General features: G+C 32.5%; 1 protein-coding gene across 3 annotated transcripts; it reads left to right on the top strand.

Annotated features, from left to right (window-relative positions):
- The first annotated feature begins 229 nt into the window (after window positions 1-229).
- LOC110113424 (putative inactive cadmium/zinc-transporting ATPase HMA3) lies at window positions 230-14,014 on the top strand. Of its 3 annotated transcripts, none has more exons than XM_020846015.2 (10): window positions 230-337; window positions 1,732-1,940; window positions 3,032-3,289; window positions 6,162-6,259; window positions 6,684-6,939; window positions 7,031-7,168; window positions 7,664-7,991; window positions 8,135-8,337; window positions 11,580-11,779; window positions 12,572-14,014. In XM_020846015.2, the coding sequence occupies exons 2-10, from the start codon at window positions 1,751-1,753 to the stop codon at window positions 13,802-13,804; spliced, it is 2,904 nt and encodes a 967-aa protein (XP_020701674.1). In that variant the 5' UTR covers window positions 230-337; window positions 1,732-1,750; the 3' UTR covers window positions 13,805-14,014. The 3 variants fall into 3 exon arrangements, with proteins under 3 accessions (XP_020701674.1, XP_020701679.1, XP_028556937.1); XM_020846020.2 differs by lacking the exon at window positions 230-337 and adding an exon at window positions 1,432-1,586; XM_028701104.1 differs by lacking the exons at window positions 230-337; window positions 1,732-1,940; window positions 3,032-3,289 and having other exon boundaries at window positions 6,166-6,281.
- The last annotated feature ends 4,199 nt before the right edge of the window (window positions 14,015-18,213 follow it).

Raw genomic sequence — 18,213 nt, 5'->3', positions numbered from 1 at the left:
TTTCCAAACATTGCCAGCTTAATAGTAATATATATATTAATAATAAAAAAAATACTTTAATAGTATCAAGATGGCCGGTCTGAAATATAAAGACATTAAAATACATGCAGTAGACACTAGACAGTAGTACTAAACCCTTATGGTTTGAAAGACTAAATATTTTTATGATTTTGTATAAACAATATATATTTTTTTTATCTTTCTTCTAACTCCCTCTGCCTTTTAAAGGCCGGCCTTCACCCTCAACTCTCCCCTCCCAATCTCCCATTGCCTTCTACAAACTCTACAGAGCTATATTCTATCCACCCCCTCTCTTTCTCTCTCTAACTTCTCTCAGGTATTGCATCTAAACTTTCTCTCTCTTCTCTCTCTCTCTCCTGCATGAAAATATTTTCTTTATTAAAAGGAAATTTATCTCTTCTGTCTTCATTTTGTTCATTATCTATTAGTCTCTCAACTTACCGAACGGCTTTCCAATTGGTTTCTGAAGCAGTTTTTTAGTACAAAAATTAGAATATTTGTATTAGAAATTTGATTTAAGAAGTATTAAGAAAGTCTTCATAAGCTTGTTTGGGACGATTTTTTTATTGCTTCTTAAAACGGAGTTTTTGTAAAAAAAAATTGTATTTTTTTAACTAAAATTCCGTTTTAAAAAAGCAATATAAAAGCACGGAACAAAGCCGTAGGTTTCATTTGGTACGCCTTTCTTACTGCTACTTACGGCAACTTTTTAGTACAATAAATAAAAATTTTATACTAAAAAATTGTTTTAAGAATCAACAAGAAAGTCGTCCCAAACCAAACCTTAGTCTTGATAAATTGCACCCTACTTAGCATTTAAGTCATCTCCAACCGAACTACAAATATTTTTAATATAAGCATTATGAAAACAAAAACAAAAAAACTTCAAAGGCGCAATTTTTAGTACTGACGTTGTATTGTTCACATAAGATCAGAAAGATTTTACAGCATAAAATATTAATTTTTTTTTTTTTATTAGAAATAAAACTTTGTTTAAGATAAATTACTGTTTGAAAATTATTATTATTATTATATTTTGAAGCGAAAAATGAATAAATATAATGTTCTATTTGTATCTAGTGTCTATTGCCAAAGAACAAAACAGGCATCTTTGCCTTTTTCAATATTGCCAAATAGCCCTTCTCATCCAATAAATTACAGGCCAGCCTACATATGCCGGCTTGCAATTAAAAATTTACTAAGATATTTTTAAGATTTATTAATGATTTAGGCTTCGTTTGGAGCGACTTTCTTACTGCTTCTCAAAAAAATTAAAGTTTTTATACTAAAAAGATGCTTTAAGAATCAGTAAGAAGATTTTATTTGGAATAATTTTTTTTTATTTTATATAACTGATATAGAAAAATAATAATTTTTTAAAATACGCCATTATCCCACTATTTAAAGCAAAATTACACTTCTTTGCACTTGAAGAAATTTTCAATCAGTACTCCTCCTACTGTCTGCTCAATAGAAGGAACAAGTAGAACAATACCAAAGCTTCTTCTTTCTCTTTACTTCCTCTTCTTGCTGTTCTTCCCCTCAGACATTTTTTTTCCTTTAAAGTAAGTATTAACCTGATTTTTCTTCTATTTTGTTTTTTTTTTATTCAAAATGTATTTTAGTCACACTGTTTTCACCTCCATGTTCACGTGATTTTCACTGTATATTTTTGACAGAAAAAAAATTATTATTTTTCCTTGTTTTCAGGCTTCAGTACTGAAGGAAGATGGGAGAAGAGAGCAAAAAAATTCAGAAGAGCTATTTTGATGTGTTGGGGCTCTGTTGTTCTTCTGAAATTCCTCTTATTGAGAAGATTCTGAAACCCTTAGATGGGATCCAAAAGGTCTCTGTGATTGTTCCTTCAAAGACTGTCATAGTTCTTCATGACACCCAAAAAATCTCCCAGTTACAGATAGGTATATTTTTTTTATATATATATTTTGCTTTTATATATTTTTTTTTAAAATAGGAAGTAAGAAAAACTGAAATTATTTTATTTTAGTTGTAATTTCTTTTTGTAGGGTTTAAGGTTTTGCATGCTGTTTTCTATTATTTAGATTTTTTAGAGGAAGAAAAAATGTATATTTCAAGTCATTTATTTGGATTGTTGATGCAAAATAAGATTTTATTTGGCAAATTTAAAAATACAATCTTGATGTAATATTTTAAAATAATTTAGACTCCTTCACTGACGAAAGGCAAAAATTGTTTTTAATAATAGCAAATAAATTAATTATTTTTTTAAAAGATACAACTTAATTATTTATTATGATAAATATTAAATAGGAATATTTATGCTTGTAATATTAAAATCTTATTTATTTATAAATTAATATGTATAAATTGAATTCTCAAACTTATATATTTGTGTGTGATATAATAAAAATATTTAAAATTTGCAATTTTGTTAGAATGTAAGTTGATAATTTTGTTGTATTAAATTAGTTTAATTAATCTTATCATAAATAAAAAAAGCATTTAAGTGTTTATTTTATAAAGAAAAAAATTGTAGTTTTTAAAGGAGAAAAATTACAAATGTACCTAAGACATCATTATTTTATTTTATAAATAAGAGACCCTACAACTCATGTCCTGTATGTTGCCAAATTCCACTTTCTTGTCACTAATATGGTTTTATTCTAATTAATGACGCTATTAAGTTATAATTAACAGCTTAACACACATTAATGGAACATTGTTATTTTCATCTTCAGCTAAAATTCAATAATTATAGAATTGAATAAGTGCAAGTCTAGTGATTAGCAATTTATTAACTAATAGTTATAATAATTTTTAATTAAAGATAAAAATGCCCCCTTCTTATTTATTTAATCAAACTTTTTTTATTTCATATTAAAATATAAATAATTAAAAACAAAAAACAAAAAAATCCATCACAGACGACAGCTTATTAAATACTTAAAATAAAAAGTATCAATCATGCATCTATTTTTACATTTTTTCTTACAAATATTCATTTGTTTATTTATTTACCATTTTTTCATAGTCAAAGCGTTAAACCAAGCTAGGCTCGAGGCCAGCATAAGATCATATGGAACAGAGAAGATGATCAATAAATGGCCAAGTCCTTACATATTGGCCTGTGGAGTTCTGCTTCTCATATCATTGTTTCAAAGCTTTTATCGACCGCTTAAATGGATTGCCATAACAGCAGTGCTGATAGCCCTTCCACAAATCATTCTAAGAAGCTTTGCAGCAATCCGAAGATACACTCTTGATATCAACATTCTTATGTTGATTGCAGGTATTTTTTTTGTTATTTTCTTTATTTATTTTACCATATTAAATAAACGCCGGTCTTACGATCATGATCAGGTTAGAAGAGTAGATGTATTAGATTTGGTCTATGTTAACAATGCATTAATGAAATGAATTTTTTTGTATTAAATTTAGGCTTTGTTTAGGACAGCTTTTTCTTGCTTCTTAAAGCACCTTTTTAGCATAAAAATTTGAATATTTGTATCAAAAAGCTGCTTTAAGATACAATGAGAAAACCGTCCCAAATGAATCTTTAATTGAAAATTAGATTTTTTAATTAAAATTGGATAAATATAATTATTTGTTATTTTAAAAATAAATTATTTCATGTAGAATTGGCAAGAACAAAGTCAAAGCTTGTTCTTTTGTATGAGTATTTTAAAAATTGTATTCAAAGTCAACTATTTATGTAAATGTTCAATATTTAATTATTTTATTTAGTAGCTAAACATATGGCTAATGATCATATAAGATAATTAAATTTAAAACTAATTTTGAATAATTTGTTTAACTTTCAAAGTGGGTTGTCATAGAGCTATTGACTTGTTAATCTAAGAATAATGGTAATTAGAAAGCCCATTGAGTGAATTTGATAGAGGAATTTTATGCTAAGTCAACCTGACTAAATGATAAAATACATTGAGCTTTCAAGCCATTAGATATGCTTTGAGATAAGTACTTAAATAATTGTATTGCACATACTTTGAAGTTGATCCAAGGGACTTTAAACTCTATCTTAATAAAAAAATTTGATCATCATATCATGATTTATCAATTTGTTAAGGAATAAAAAATAATCAATCATAATTATATTTGTTATAAGAGAACTTATATTTTCATCTACAATAAAAAAAACTATCCTTCGAGAGAACTTAATTGTAAGTTCGCATGCAAATCTGCTAAGCATTGAACCCTGAACTTCTTTGTTCGAATCCAAAGCTTCCAACAAATATTTCATTTATGACAGCTTTTTATTGCTTCTTAAAGCAGCTTTATAGTACAAAAATTTAATTTTTTGTGCTAAAAAATTACTTTAAGAAGCAGTTAGAAAGCCATCATAAACAAAGCAAAAGTAAGTGGGTTGCTTATTATAAATTGTCTTTTGCATCAATTACTTTATTAGAGATAGAATTGCAGGCAAAATGATACTTATTTAGAAAAGTATCAAAATGGTCTCTTTTCACTCTTTATGAAAGATAAAAATAGTTCTTAATTACATTAAAAGATCATTTTCTCAACTCTTTAAAAAGGAACCAAAATAATCCAATCATCAGATCATTTTGATCATTATCTTTTTTTTTTTTTATATCATTTTGATCCTTTTCTTCATTATATTATATTATTATTTAGGGTTCTATATATACTGCTAAATTTTTATTTATTTATACATGTAATACATAAGTTTTTATATTTATTTATGTAAAAACAATCTATATTTTAAATTTATTTATCATTAATATGAAATTATCTAAAATGAACAACTTCATTTAATGTATTTTTTAATATGATTAATTTAGACACTATGATATTATATAAATAAGTATAAACTTCAATTCTTACATATATAAACTTATATGTATGCATGTGTATGAAAACTAATGCTTTGTTCAGCTTTTGATCTTTATTTTTTCATTGCTTTCTAAAAATTTATGTACTAAAAAGCTGTTGTAAAAAATAGTAAGAAAGTTATCCCAAATGAAACCTAATTCTGTTAATTTTAGAAAATTTATCGAGTTTCCTTAAGCTCCAATTCTAAATAATAAAAATATAGGAGATTTACGTATATATCATAGAATTTTTACGTATTTACATATATACCATGTAAATTTTTTATATTTATTTATAAAATATCCCAACATCTATATCACATCAAAAGATGCCCATAAAAATATATATTTAATTCACTTTAAAACAAATTAGCAAATGAATTAGCACCTAATTAATATTTTTTTCATATGATTGATTGCTTCCCATTACCACTTTGGCTGCCATCATTCTAATAATGGTGAAAAAGAAATGTTTATCACCTTCTTATGCTCCCACTAATGAGATGGTGATATAATTAATTAAATTATGATTACAATAATTGTATTTATGGTGTCTTCCAATATGGAAAGGTTCCTTCTCTGTTCTCCCCTTTAATTTAAATGGGGGTATGGACATAAAACTAAGGAAAGTTTGGACCTATCTGTTGACTCACTATTCCATTAGGACATTTGAAACTTTAGCTCTTGAGTGGATGATAGGAAAAAAAAAATTAATAAAAAATATTTCCCAAAAGCTTTCTAAAGTTTTATACTACTGAGATGATATAAAAATATTAGAGGACTTGCATGCATACCCTTACACTTTTATATATTTGCATTAACTTATATTGAATGTTATATTAGTAAAATATAAGAATTTAGTTAAGCAACTCAACTTAGTTTTTGTTTGGGATAGTTTTGTTGTTACTTTATAAAATATCTTTTTAGTATAATATTTTTTTACTAATAAGCCATTTTAGGAAGCAGTATATACAAAAGCTGTCCCTCAGCTTTTTTCTTGCTTTCTAAAACAACTTTTTAGTACAAAAATTTCTTAAATTTGAATTTTTTGTACTATAAAGCATTTTAAAAAGCAGTACGAAAACTGTCCCAAACGAAACTTTAGTCTGTTGGTTGGGAGCTTTGACTGCTAACTAAGATTCAATTTTACATATATGATGTGTTTGTGAGTTTGTCTTAATTGATCTAAATGTTCCAAAAAGAAAAATTAAGTTGAGATAAATACATAAAAATTGTATGATATTTATGTAAATCTTTTGAAAATGTTTTATGTTGACAATAAAGTATTATGGGTTTCTTTCTTTTTGGCAGTGGGCGGCGCAGTTGCCCTTGGAGACTACACAGAAGCCGGCTTTATAGTCTTTCTTTTCACCATAGCTGAATGGCTTGAATCCATGGCAAGCCGCAAGGTGTTTCCCTCTTCATGCATTGGTATTCCAAATTGAATAATATATTTATTTGTCAAGGCAAATTTCTTTTTTAGAGAAATTTAAATCAATTAAGACAAATTCATACTATGAATTATTCTGTGCGGATGCCGAACACCGTCCAAAGCCCAATGAAAATGTGTCACGTCACCTCCTATTTGGTACCGCGGCTCCGTACCGAGCTCGGTACTGGATGACGTGGCTACACCTGATTCGTCTCTAGACGATAAGCTGTGTCCAGTGTCCGCACAGAATAATCTATCAATTCATACACACATCATATATGTAAGACTCGAATCTAAGACGTCTTAGTTGATACTTAAAGCTCCCAACCAAAAGGTAAGACTCAGGAAGTAAAGAAGAAAAAAAAAAACAACTACCGGACTGACCAATATTTACCTTTCAGGCAACAACAGGAATGTCATTGCTGATGAATCTGGCACCTCAAAAGGCCATTCTAGCTGAAACAGACCAAATCGTTGATGCAAATGATGTGAAAGTGGGCACCATCCTAGCAATTAAAGCTGGTGAAGTGATTCCCATTGATGGGATTGTGGTAGAAGGAAAAAGTGAGGTTGATGAAAAGAGCCTCACTGGTGAATCCTTCCCTGTAGCCAAGCAGCTACAATCCTTAGTTTGGGCTGGAACTCTTAATATTGATGGTAAAATACTCTTCCATTGTAGTTTTGATACTCTCTTCTCCTTTTGAAATGTTTTTTTTTTGGCTGTATAGTAAGTATGAGATGATTGCAGGCTACATTAGTGTGAAGACTACAGCTTTGGCTGAGCATTCTGCTGTAGCTAAGATGGCAAGGCTTGTAGAAGAAGCACAAAACAACAAGTCTAAGACACAGAGGATAATAGATTGCTGTGCAAAATACTATACTCCAGGTTTGCTATGAGTTGCTAAGAATTGAAGCATTTTCATTGTGATATGAGAAGCGTTGGGAAACATAGTATTATTAGTGATAAAAGCAGAAGTTAATGACATTAAAGAAGTTTGTTTCTTCCAAAAGTTCCTATGAATTCTCCTTTTTTTTCTCAAATTATACTATGAAAGTGATCCACTAATGGCAAACACTTCGGTTGCCAGGTCCCAAGTCCTGAATGAGAAAAATGGAGGGTTGTGTTAGGTAGTCGAAAGCCAGCGTAAAACTTATCAAAAAATCATGACATGAATCATTTGAAAAATTGTGGTATTTAATAGGACACAATGGCGAAAAAGGATTCATGTATCCAACCCCACGTAGTGGGACAAAGGCTTGATGTTGTTGTTTGTTTGGGAGAACTTTCTTACTGGTTCTTAAAGCAGTTTTCTAGTTAAAAAAACTTTAAATTTAGACTTCTTAAAGCAGTTTTCTGATTAACCACATCTGTTATATGCAGCTGTGGTGGTCATTGCAGCAGTAGTTGCTCTGCTACCAATTATATTGAGTCTTCATGATCAGAAGCATTGGTTCAAGTTAGCACTTGTGCTTCTTGTCAGTGCATGCCCATGCGCTCTTGTGCTTTCTACACCAGTTGCCACTTTCTGTGCCCTCTTGAAAGCAGCAAGATTCGGTCTTCTTGTCAAAGGAGGAGATGTTCTTGAAGAACTAGCAAAATCAAAAGTTGTGGCCTTTGACAAGACCGGAACCATAACAAGAGGAGAATTTTCAGTCATACAGCTTCGTCAATTAAGCTCTGAAGTCACCATGGACACACTTCTTTCTTGGTAAAGTTTATGGGTTCTTACGCAAATTAGTATAATCAAACAAAAAACTATCATATACTTCTAAGCATTCTCTCAATATCTCATGACCCTAATTGTAGAATTTTCTATTTATTAACTGACAGAAAGAGTGACAAATTCTTCAGGATTTTAAGTTTGGAGAGCAAATCGAACCATCCAATGGCATCTGCACTAGTTGATTATGCTAGGTTCAACACCATGGAACCAAAGGCAAAGAATGTAAATGACTTCCAGATTTACCCAGGTGAGGGGGTTTCTGGTGAAATAAATGGGAAGAAAATCTACATTGGAAACAAAAGAATTGCAAGGCGAGCTGGATGTACACAAGGTAGGAAGATCTTGAGAACTAATGCTCAGTAATCAGGCTTTGTAGGGCTATATTAATATGATACATAAAAGAAAAAAAATCAAAATGCTCACTAGAGTATTTGTAAAGGGTTATTTTAGTTCCAGCTATCTAATGTGTTCAATTTGTCCCTTGAATACTCAAATATGATTCAAAATAATCATTCTATTGGATTGTTTTGAATAAAATTTAGATCAGATTTATGAGTTAAGGGACTAAATTGGAGAATTTAATAATTTGAAATTAGAACATACCCCATACATAATCTGGGACTACTTTAACCTTTTTCTCTGTTACATAATCCACTTAATAATAAATTTATATAACATTTCATTGACTTACATGTGTGGGAGTATTTTTAGCATAGATTTCTTCTAAACATGAATAAACCTTTTGAAATCTTTAAAAAAAAAAAAAAAAAAGTTAGGTAAGTTCTTCAGTTAAAAATAAGGTAAAGATAATATTAACGTATTTATTAGGTAAGTCTCCTAATGTTGAATAACACAAAGAAATCCTCATAATTGGGGCATTATCCCCAATTATTTACTTCATTATTACATCCTCTTATAAGAATATCTATATGTTCCTCTTACAAATCAATAATCTAGACAAAATTACTTTCCTCAAAATATGGTATAAAAATAGAAAAATGTAATTTCCGTCTTAAATAATCTTATACATTATCTCAATACTTCCATCCCAGGCATGTTGTCAATTCTGGGACATTATAGATTCTATAAACTATCTCCATCTTTGGTACACAAGTGTTTTGTACCTTACACCTCTCTATGACTCACCACCTATCTTCGGCTCTATGACTCACTGCCTGCCAGTTGTTGCTTGTGTATCATATATTCTTACTCACATCTATTGATGTTTGCTTCACCATATCCTCTCTTGCATGTTGCTTTGATGCACACCGTCGCCCTGTTTGATCTACTATTGCACAATACAACTCGCATGCCCACCAATTTCCACCCATGCTAGCCTGTATATTTGCATGTTGCATGCATGCTACCACACATGCTAACTAGATTGCTTGCGCCATAACTCACAAAACCTCACAAAATAACAAGATTGCAACTCTATGTGCTTGCGCCCATTGTTCCTGCATATGCTATAAGCATATATGCAACATGTCATCATCCCTTGCATGTTTACTTGTTGCTCTCTGATCTTCTCTTGCTACACTCCAAAGTACTCGAGGATTTGATCTCCTTTTTTTCTTCTCTGTTTTTATCTCACATAATTCTCTACCTAATGTGAAGCCCTCCATCAACATAATACCACTATCAATTTTAATGGCACCAATGACCTCGTATGGTCAAGTTTCATTAGTTCTCTTAGTTGGTTCACTCAACTTGATGTCTCTTATCCTACTTGATTACACCGGTCAAATTATTTTTCCTCTACACAAAAGTCATTGAATGTATCTACTTTGATCATGTGTTTTGCTCGCCATATGGACTCTCGGCGACTCGGCGTATTATTCAATATATCTTTTTTGGCTACTGTATTCAAAGTGATTATCAGTGTTATAATCCATTTATATAATAATTATATATTTTCATCGATGTAATTATTTATGAGATTACACTCTTTTTTTTCTCCCTCTTTCACCCCAAAGCCCTCAACTCTTGTTCTTTATGAGATTATTGTCTTCCTTTATATGAACAATGTGAACTTGTCTATATTGGAGAGATTTGGGGATCAAAGACGCTTTATCACTAAGGATTTGGAGATCATCCAAATACTTAGAATTAAATTTTTAATAGTAAAAATAAAATGTTACTTTCTTGAATGGAATATGCTGCTAAACTTCTTGAGGAATCGAGTCTCCTTAATTGTAAAGCATGTTGATCCCACTATGGAGACTTAGATCACATATAATGAAGATGAATATCTTATAATCCATCTCAATATCGAATGTTAGTTGTTAAGTAGAATCTAACTACCCCCAGAGCAAAAACATTTTATTCTTTGTCAGCATAGCAAGCCAACGTATGCAAAAGCTTTAGAAAATTGCATTAAGAAGTTGTTCAATGAATTCTTAGATATACATATCTACAAAGCTCTCCAAGAAAATTGTGGTTATATACTAAATTTGAGCATTCTCTTATGATGATTATATTGACTCTGTTGAAGACAAGAAGTAAATCTTAGGACATTACATTGCTAGAAGAATTTTGGTCAGTTGTAGAAGTAGAGTGTTGTGGCTATATTGAGTGATGAAGTTGAATATAGGGCTATGGCTCATTTTGTATGCAAAATGATAATGCTACAAACTCTTTTAGGAGAGTTTTGTTTCCTTGTTATTCATCCTATGTCTCTATATTAAAACAACAATTTTCTTATCTATATTGCTAGCAATCTTATTTTTTATTCACTAATTACACCTATTGAAGTATAATGTTATTTCATATGAGATGATATGCTAACACAAAAAATGATTACTCCTTTAATACAAACAATCGGTGGATGTCTTTATCAAGGCTCTCCGACATTTATCTTTTTATTATTTATGTAAGAAGCTAAAGCTCATATGAATATAAGCTCCATCTTCAAGGAGAGTGCCAGCATATTTAGAGTATTGGTTTGTTATATATCCTAATATTGGAAAGAGAACATGTCAAAAAGATATCCACATAATTGGAAGCAATTATTACGAATAGATGCCAAACAGCATCTACAGACTAATTAGGGCATGCCACATCATGTGTATTGATGCACAACTGTGTACTAGACCAATACACATCTGTGTATTGAGAGACGTGACACGTTTTGATTGACCTCCAGAGTTCGATGTCCGCACGTAATAATTTCTCCATAATTATGATATTATTACCAATGATTTATTTTAGACCGTATACACTTATATTCCTATATATCGTCCCTCTCACAGATCAATAATATACACAAAAGTTTGTTCCTATCAACAAGATCAAATAAGAAGCCTTGATTAAAAATCAGAAAAAGATTACACAAGATGATGATGATGGCATTAGACAAAAACAAACAAGTTTAATAATTGAGCATTATGAATTTTTACTGCCTTCATAAGACTTGCAGGTAAAATCATTGACTCATAGACTAATGTAGAAATTTTGCTGATTCAAGTAATATCTTGCAAGGAATTAGTTCTTGCAATATGCAAATCTATCAATATGCTATATCCCTTGATTACTAGCCTAGTAATATTTCGTGGCTTTTTTCTCTACTTTCAGCGCCCGATGTAGAAGACATGAAGGAAGCAGTTACACTAGGTTATGTGCTCTTAGATGCCATGCCAATTGGAATTTTTGCACTCTCTGATACCTGTCGTACTGGGGCAAAGGAGGGTATTAAAGAATTGAAGTCACTGGGCATTAAAACTGCAATGCTAACTGGAGATTCCACTACAGCAGCCATGCAGGCTCAGAAACAGGTATTTAAAGCTTTGAGAAAGCATGTGTGATATTGTTGACTATCATCATGAATCTTTAGTTAACAAGTATACTAAACAGAGGGGCAAAAACATCCAAGATAACTGTTGACACATAAAACATAGAAGAAAATAAGTTCTAATTGATCTGCTTTTCCTTAAAAAATTCCTTCAAGCAAGTATTCTTCAGGTCAACTAAAGAACAGAACAAATGGCTCTAAATGAAAATTTTCTATTTTTAATCAAGTCAATTCAGCTTTACATAAAAATTTATACATGACAATTTCCAATACAACAATAACATCAAGCTTTTATCCCACTACGTGGGATCGGCTACATGAATCATTTTTCTTCATTGTGTCCGATTAAGAGTCAAATTCTCATTTAGATCTAATAATGAAAGTTCATTTCTAATATTTTCTAACCAAGTCATTTTAGGTCTACCTCTACCCTTCTTAACATAGGTTAAATCTAATACATCTACTCTCCTAACTGGGTCATCAGAAGGCCGCCGTTTTATGTGACCAAACCATCTAAGGCGACTCTCTCTAATCTTATCTGTCACTGGAGCAACTCCAACCCTTCGTATATGCTAATTTTGTATCCTATCTCTAAGAGTAAAGCCACTCATCCACCTGAGCATCCTCGTCTCTGCAACACTTAATATTATGCTTCTCTTTTAATGGCCAAAATTTGGCACCATAAAGCATTGCAGGTCTTACCACTACCTTATAGAATTTTCCCTTAAGTTTGAGTGGTACATGACAATTTCCAATGAATGTAACCAATTTGCAGTTGGGCCATATTATTGAAGAAATACATGCAGAATTATTACCAGAAGACAAAGTACAAATTATCAGTGATCTCAAGACAAATAAAGGGTCAACAACAATGGTAGGGGATGGTATGAATGATGCACCTGCGTTGGCCATGGCCAATGTAGGGATCTCCATGGGTGTATCAGGTTCTGCCGTAGCAATGGAGACCAGTCATATAACTCTAATGTCAAATGACATCCAAAAAATTCCGAAAGCCATTCGACTTGCAAGGAGGACACAGCACAAGATCATAACAAATATCATCTTCTCAATCATCACAAAGGTTTCCATTCTGGGATTAGCAATTGGAGGCCATCCACTACTTTGGGCAGCCGTATTAGCTGATGTTGGGACATGTCTAATTGTCATTTTAAACAGCATGACATTATTGCCGACGAACAAGAAGAAAGTTAAAAAATGTTGTCAAAGATCAAACCACCAAAGGCCAACATGCAGAGACAAGTGCTCCAAAGGTCCATGTGGATCAAACTCTGCAAATTGTCACAGTTACGATGGTTTACATAAGACAGAAGAAGGCAAGAAACCGTGCTGTGAAAGTCCAAGTGAGAGTAAAGAGTGTCAAGCAGAATCACCATTACAATGCTGCCAAGGAAAAGTGACTTGCAAAGCAAAAACTAGATATGAGCACTCGATTTACATGAATTGTGAAAAGGATTCCCATAGAGATGATGAATCATGCTTAAATCATTCAGTTAGAGAGATTAAACATACGGTTCCTTGTCCGGGATTTCATTTGCACAAAAGTAAAGCAGATCATGAAGAGCATAATGAACATAGCCCATGTGAAGAGCATTTAAGCAAACAGCCTGATCATGGATCCCACTCTCATCATGAATCAGGAAAGCATGAAGCAGAATCAAGACATGGGCATTCTGACCATGACATTACCTGTAACTTAAAGATAAATGCAACTAAAAACTGTTGTAATGCATTTGTTGATCAAACCGTGGGAGCTGGGGCCAACTTGAAAGCTTCAACAATATGCAACGGCTCTGAAACGAAAACTTCTGACAGTTGCTGTGAAAGTGAGAGGAAAGACTGCCATGGGAAGCATCAATGCTCGAATTTGCTGGCTTCCAAGTTCAAGGAGAATGGAGGGTGTTGTAGAAGTTACAGGAAGGAGTGTTCTAGGAGAGAGACCTGCTGTGGAAATGGAATGATGCAAGTGCCAGAAATCATTATTGAGTAACTTATTATGATGTTATTCCGAACTTCGTTAGCACAAAAATGGCGAATTGAATGCAATTTTTATTTTCTTCATAAATATGTATTTGGGTTCATTTAAGAAATTCAAACATTCTAACCAAGAAATTTGGAGAGAAAGTAGGCGGCTGTGTATTTATTTAAAATGCATGAATTTTAAAAATACAATGCAAGAAATCAATGACGTTTTGTTGGATATTTTTTAAATAAATGTTCAGAGTAATTGAATGTGCTTGGTTGGAAGAAAAAAAAAAGATTGAAATACTTTTTGTATTTGTTATAATATATTTCAAAAGTATTACAATGAGAATGTGCGTACGTGTGGGTGGTCGCAATGACAGGCCATAATTGAGAGTGGGTGCAGTGTGGGATTGGAAAATCATTTGGTTTGAATGATTTCTAAATAGTAGAAAAGAATAGATTTTGGGTACTTTAAATTTCTCAAAAATTTATTTTGTATTTTTTTGCTGTACACCATGAGATCTTGATTGAGTCCATCATTGTTCACCTCTGACTAAGTAAAATATCTGATGGTATACATTTTACTTTTATATTTGTTGTTTGATATACCATGGAAAGCCTCCCATGCCATGCGAAAAATTGTGCAATTTGAATGTAACATTAGATAATTATGACTTTAAATATGAATATGATGATACATAAATTACTAGAAATTCCAAAATGTGATAACATTGTATGTGTAAAAGCCTACCCATTGAACATTTTCCATTTCACTTATAATTTCAAAAGAATATCCATAACAGTGTTTTAAGACTTTTAAAGAATTATTATGAATATCAAAAATGTCTTATTTATTCAATATACCCAAAATTTATCACAGAAAAAAATCATCCATTAAAATTTCAACTTCTTATAGTCAAAACGTTTAGAATAAAACATACTACAATTTACAAAAAAATAACACAGTGAAAACGTCAACAAATCTAAGAGATACATATTTTCGGATAGGGCTATAATAAATGAATGGGCATCATACCTGTCATAACCTATATAAAACTAACAGGCAGCAGCACTATTATAGCTTAAAGGTGGATGGCGTTTCGACGGATAACATACTCGAAATATATTTTTGGATTATGTAAGTTTTGACGTCCATAAATATGGGGATAAATTATACGCCACCAAAAACTACCTTAATCCAATACAAATCTCGAGGCATATTCAAATTGAAAAATTTTAAAATTAAATTCAGGATCATCTGAACACCAATTTCAACACACTTATAGTCAAATTGAATGTCTCGAAGAGACGAACCCAACGACACCAAGATTGTTTCAATCCGAGCCCAAATGGTTCCAAATCAAGGGGCCAAAGCATACTTGGAAACTTCAAAGTATTAGTTGAATAATCAAATGATCTATGAATATGACATGCTTAAATTCGAATCAATCGGCTCGACCAGACAAATCCAACGAGCCCAAGATCATTTAACTCTGATATCATTAAGGCATTTAAATGCTTGATAAATGATCCATGATCGAGGAAGTTGATATCAATCGTCCATTGGAACACTTCCAACTTGCCCCTGATTTTCTCCATATTTAATAGTCATGCCACTTCCAAAAAAGTATAAATAAAACCTTCATTTTTCACATGAGAGGGGGAGGAAGAAAGAAGAAGACTTAGGAGCACTTGTGCTGTCAACCACAGTTAGATTTCTTTTTGACCATCAACCATCATCAGACTTTCGCCTATTCGTCGACTACAGTCGAATCTCTTGCTGTCGACCACCCTCATATTTCTTCTTGACCACCGACCTTTGCCAGACTTCCAGATGTTCCTTGACTACCGTCGAATCTCTTGTTGTTGACCACCGTCGGATTTCCTCTCGACCAATGATCGTCGTCGGACTTTCGCATGTTCGTCAACCACCACCAAATCTCTTGCTATTGACAGCCGTCAGATCTCTTCCCAACAACCGACTGTCGTTGGACTTCACGGCCATAATGGTAGGCTACAAGCTAATTGCAATCGGTCGTAAGGAGATTATGACATTCACGGCCTATTGTTTGTTGACGAATTAATGTGCTTTGAATAACGTTAATTGTATGTAGACTCCATTCATTTTAGATTTATCAAATGCATCATATCATTATGCTCACTGCATGTCAAATTCTTCTACCTGTAGGGGACAGGTGCATTTGTTCGCATGACTGATGTGAATGTTATAAGTCATCTTCCATTGTTCATAGGCAGGTTGATATGAACCATAGAGGGTTAGCACCCTTCTTTGCATAACTCTCATGCTTCGCTTATATATGTGTTATTGTATTCTTTGCAACCTCTTTGGTTATATTTGTGAAGTAACTATCAGTGTTGTCATTCGCAAGCGGATGTGTGTTCGTTTGTAGTTAACACTTGTCGTCAGATGAATGTCACTCATCGTTGATTCTTTTCTTTTTGTTGATTGATGAGTTATTGCATTTGTCATCGGCCTCATTTTGCACGTCGATTGATGAACTGTTGCATTCACTCGTGTATATTTCGGTGTGCTTCGTCAGTTCACTAATGCTCATTTGTCATTGCAAATTTCTCCAATAAATCAATTTATGAATGATGGTCCTTTATAACAGCTTATATGTGGGTTGATGTATTTGTTGCACCTCCTTATCAGTGTTTGCACAGGATGCATTGTACTTACACCACGTCTCACTGTTATTATTCATAGACAGCTTGACGTGTTTACTTGCATTTTGATGTTAACTGCCGACTGAGTTATACTCATCGACAATTTCCTTGTGCATATTAGCTAGCGACTTGCTATACTCATAATACATCAATCTTTAGAACTTGTAAGAAACTATAATCTTTTATTTGCTTGACATTGCATGGTTGTGAGTGGTACAAATGTTGTTGCAGGTTAATTGATCTTCATTGTTGTATACAATCATTCACAAGTGTTGCCATGTCTGCTGCACATTAATCTTACGTTGTAGAAGATCGGTGTATTTACTTGTATATTGATCATCACTTGTCCCTTAATTAAAATCTTGTGTTCACGCTCACAATCATGTGTGGGTCGTCGTCATTTACGAGAATATGGATGTCGACACTGCATTTACTGCACATCGAGCTCAATTGTCTAGCAGATGTTTGATGAATTCATTTGCAAGTTGATTCGCACTGATTCCAAACAAGCCATGTTCATTATACTCGTCTTAAGTATATTTTATTGACAGAGTATCATCTTCCTTGCATATCAATCATTACGTCCACCAATAGTTCTCTTCATTAGGGAATTTCTGATCTGTAATATACAAGCTTGTTGATTGATTGATATGAACACCACACATTTCATATTGGTTATGTATAAACCAAGGATCCTATAGCATACCTATTATTCTCGATTGTGAGTGTATTGTTATGTGCTCGTTTGTGCATTAATCCTCATTGATAACAAAGACAGCTACCTCCTCTACACCTCTCCTGTTGTACTTGTGATCCTGCCATTTTCACTTATGACTTATGACATGACTGATAACATCCTTGTTATTACTAGTCAACATTACATTTGTCGCATTGTGCATTTGTAAAAGGCTACGTGTCATGACTTTGTAATCTTCTTGTTGCATGCAAACAAATTATACTTGCAAGCTCTTTGTCCTCAAAGATGGTTCAACATGTATGATGAGTTTGATATTTATTTGTAATCTTCATTTGCATTCCAATTGAAGTGATTATTTCTCAACCTTCATTAAAAATTTGGCATTATTATTTAAAGCAGTTTTTTTATTGATCGTTCATTTTATTTAAATCCAAATTCAAGTCAAGCTCAAAGTCATTTGAGTTCAATTCATTGTGTACTGTGCAGGTTCCCTGTTGTCCGAATCAAGTTCAAGTCCGAATCTTGTTTGAGTTCATTCATTTAAGTTTTAAATATTTATTAATCATTTAAATTCTACACTACATGAACACTTAAAGGTACTTAATTTTCATCCTCATACGCAACATGAGCTCTCCTAGGCTTACCGGCCTCGTCGCAAGCGTCGTACCGATTTACTATTATATTATCATAATATTATTATTATACAACATTAATGATAATAATAGTGATATTATTATAAATAATAATATAACATTAACATTAATATTAACACTAATAATAATAATAGATATTTAAAAAAATGAGAGAGGTATTACCCTGTCTCGATTCGGCCGCAGGTAATGCTCGGCTAGGGCACGTTGGTGGATCAGGCGGCTCTGGGGTCGGAGGGATTGGAGTTCGGCAGCCAAAGGAGGTGGAGAGGGAAGAGATGGACGGCTACAACGGCAAGAGGCGAAGTCGGTTGAGGGATTTGGAGCGGCTGTGGGATGGAGAGGCAAGGTCAAAGGGGATCAGAAGAGTAGAGGTCTTCGCCTATGGGTGTTTCCGGT

The sequence above is a fragment of the Dendrobium catenatum genome, unplaced genomic scaffold, assembly GCF_001605985.2.
Source record: "Dendrobium catenatum unplaced genomic scaffold, ASM160598v2 fragScaff_scaffold_1638, whole genome shotgun sequence".
NCBI lineage: Eukaryota > Viridiplantae > Streptophyta > Magnoliopsida > Asparagales > Orchidaceae > Dendrobium > Dendrobium catenatum.
This window is presented reverse-complemented; position numbering and strand designations above follow the sequence as displayed.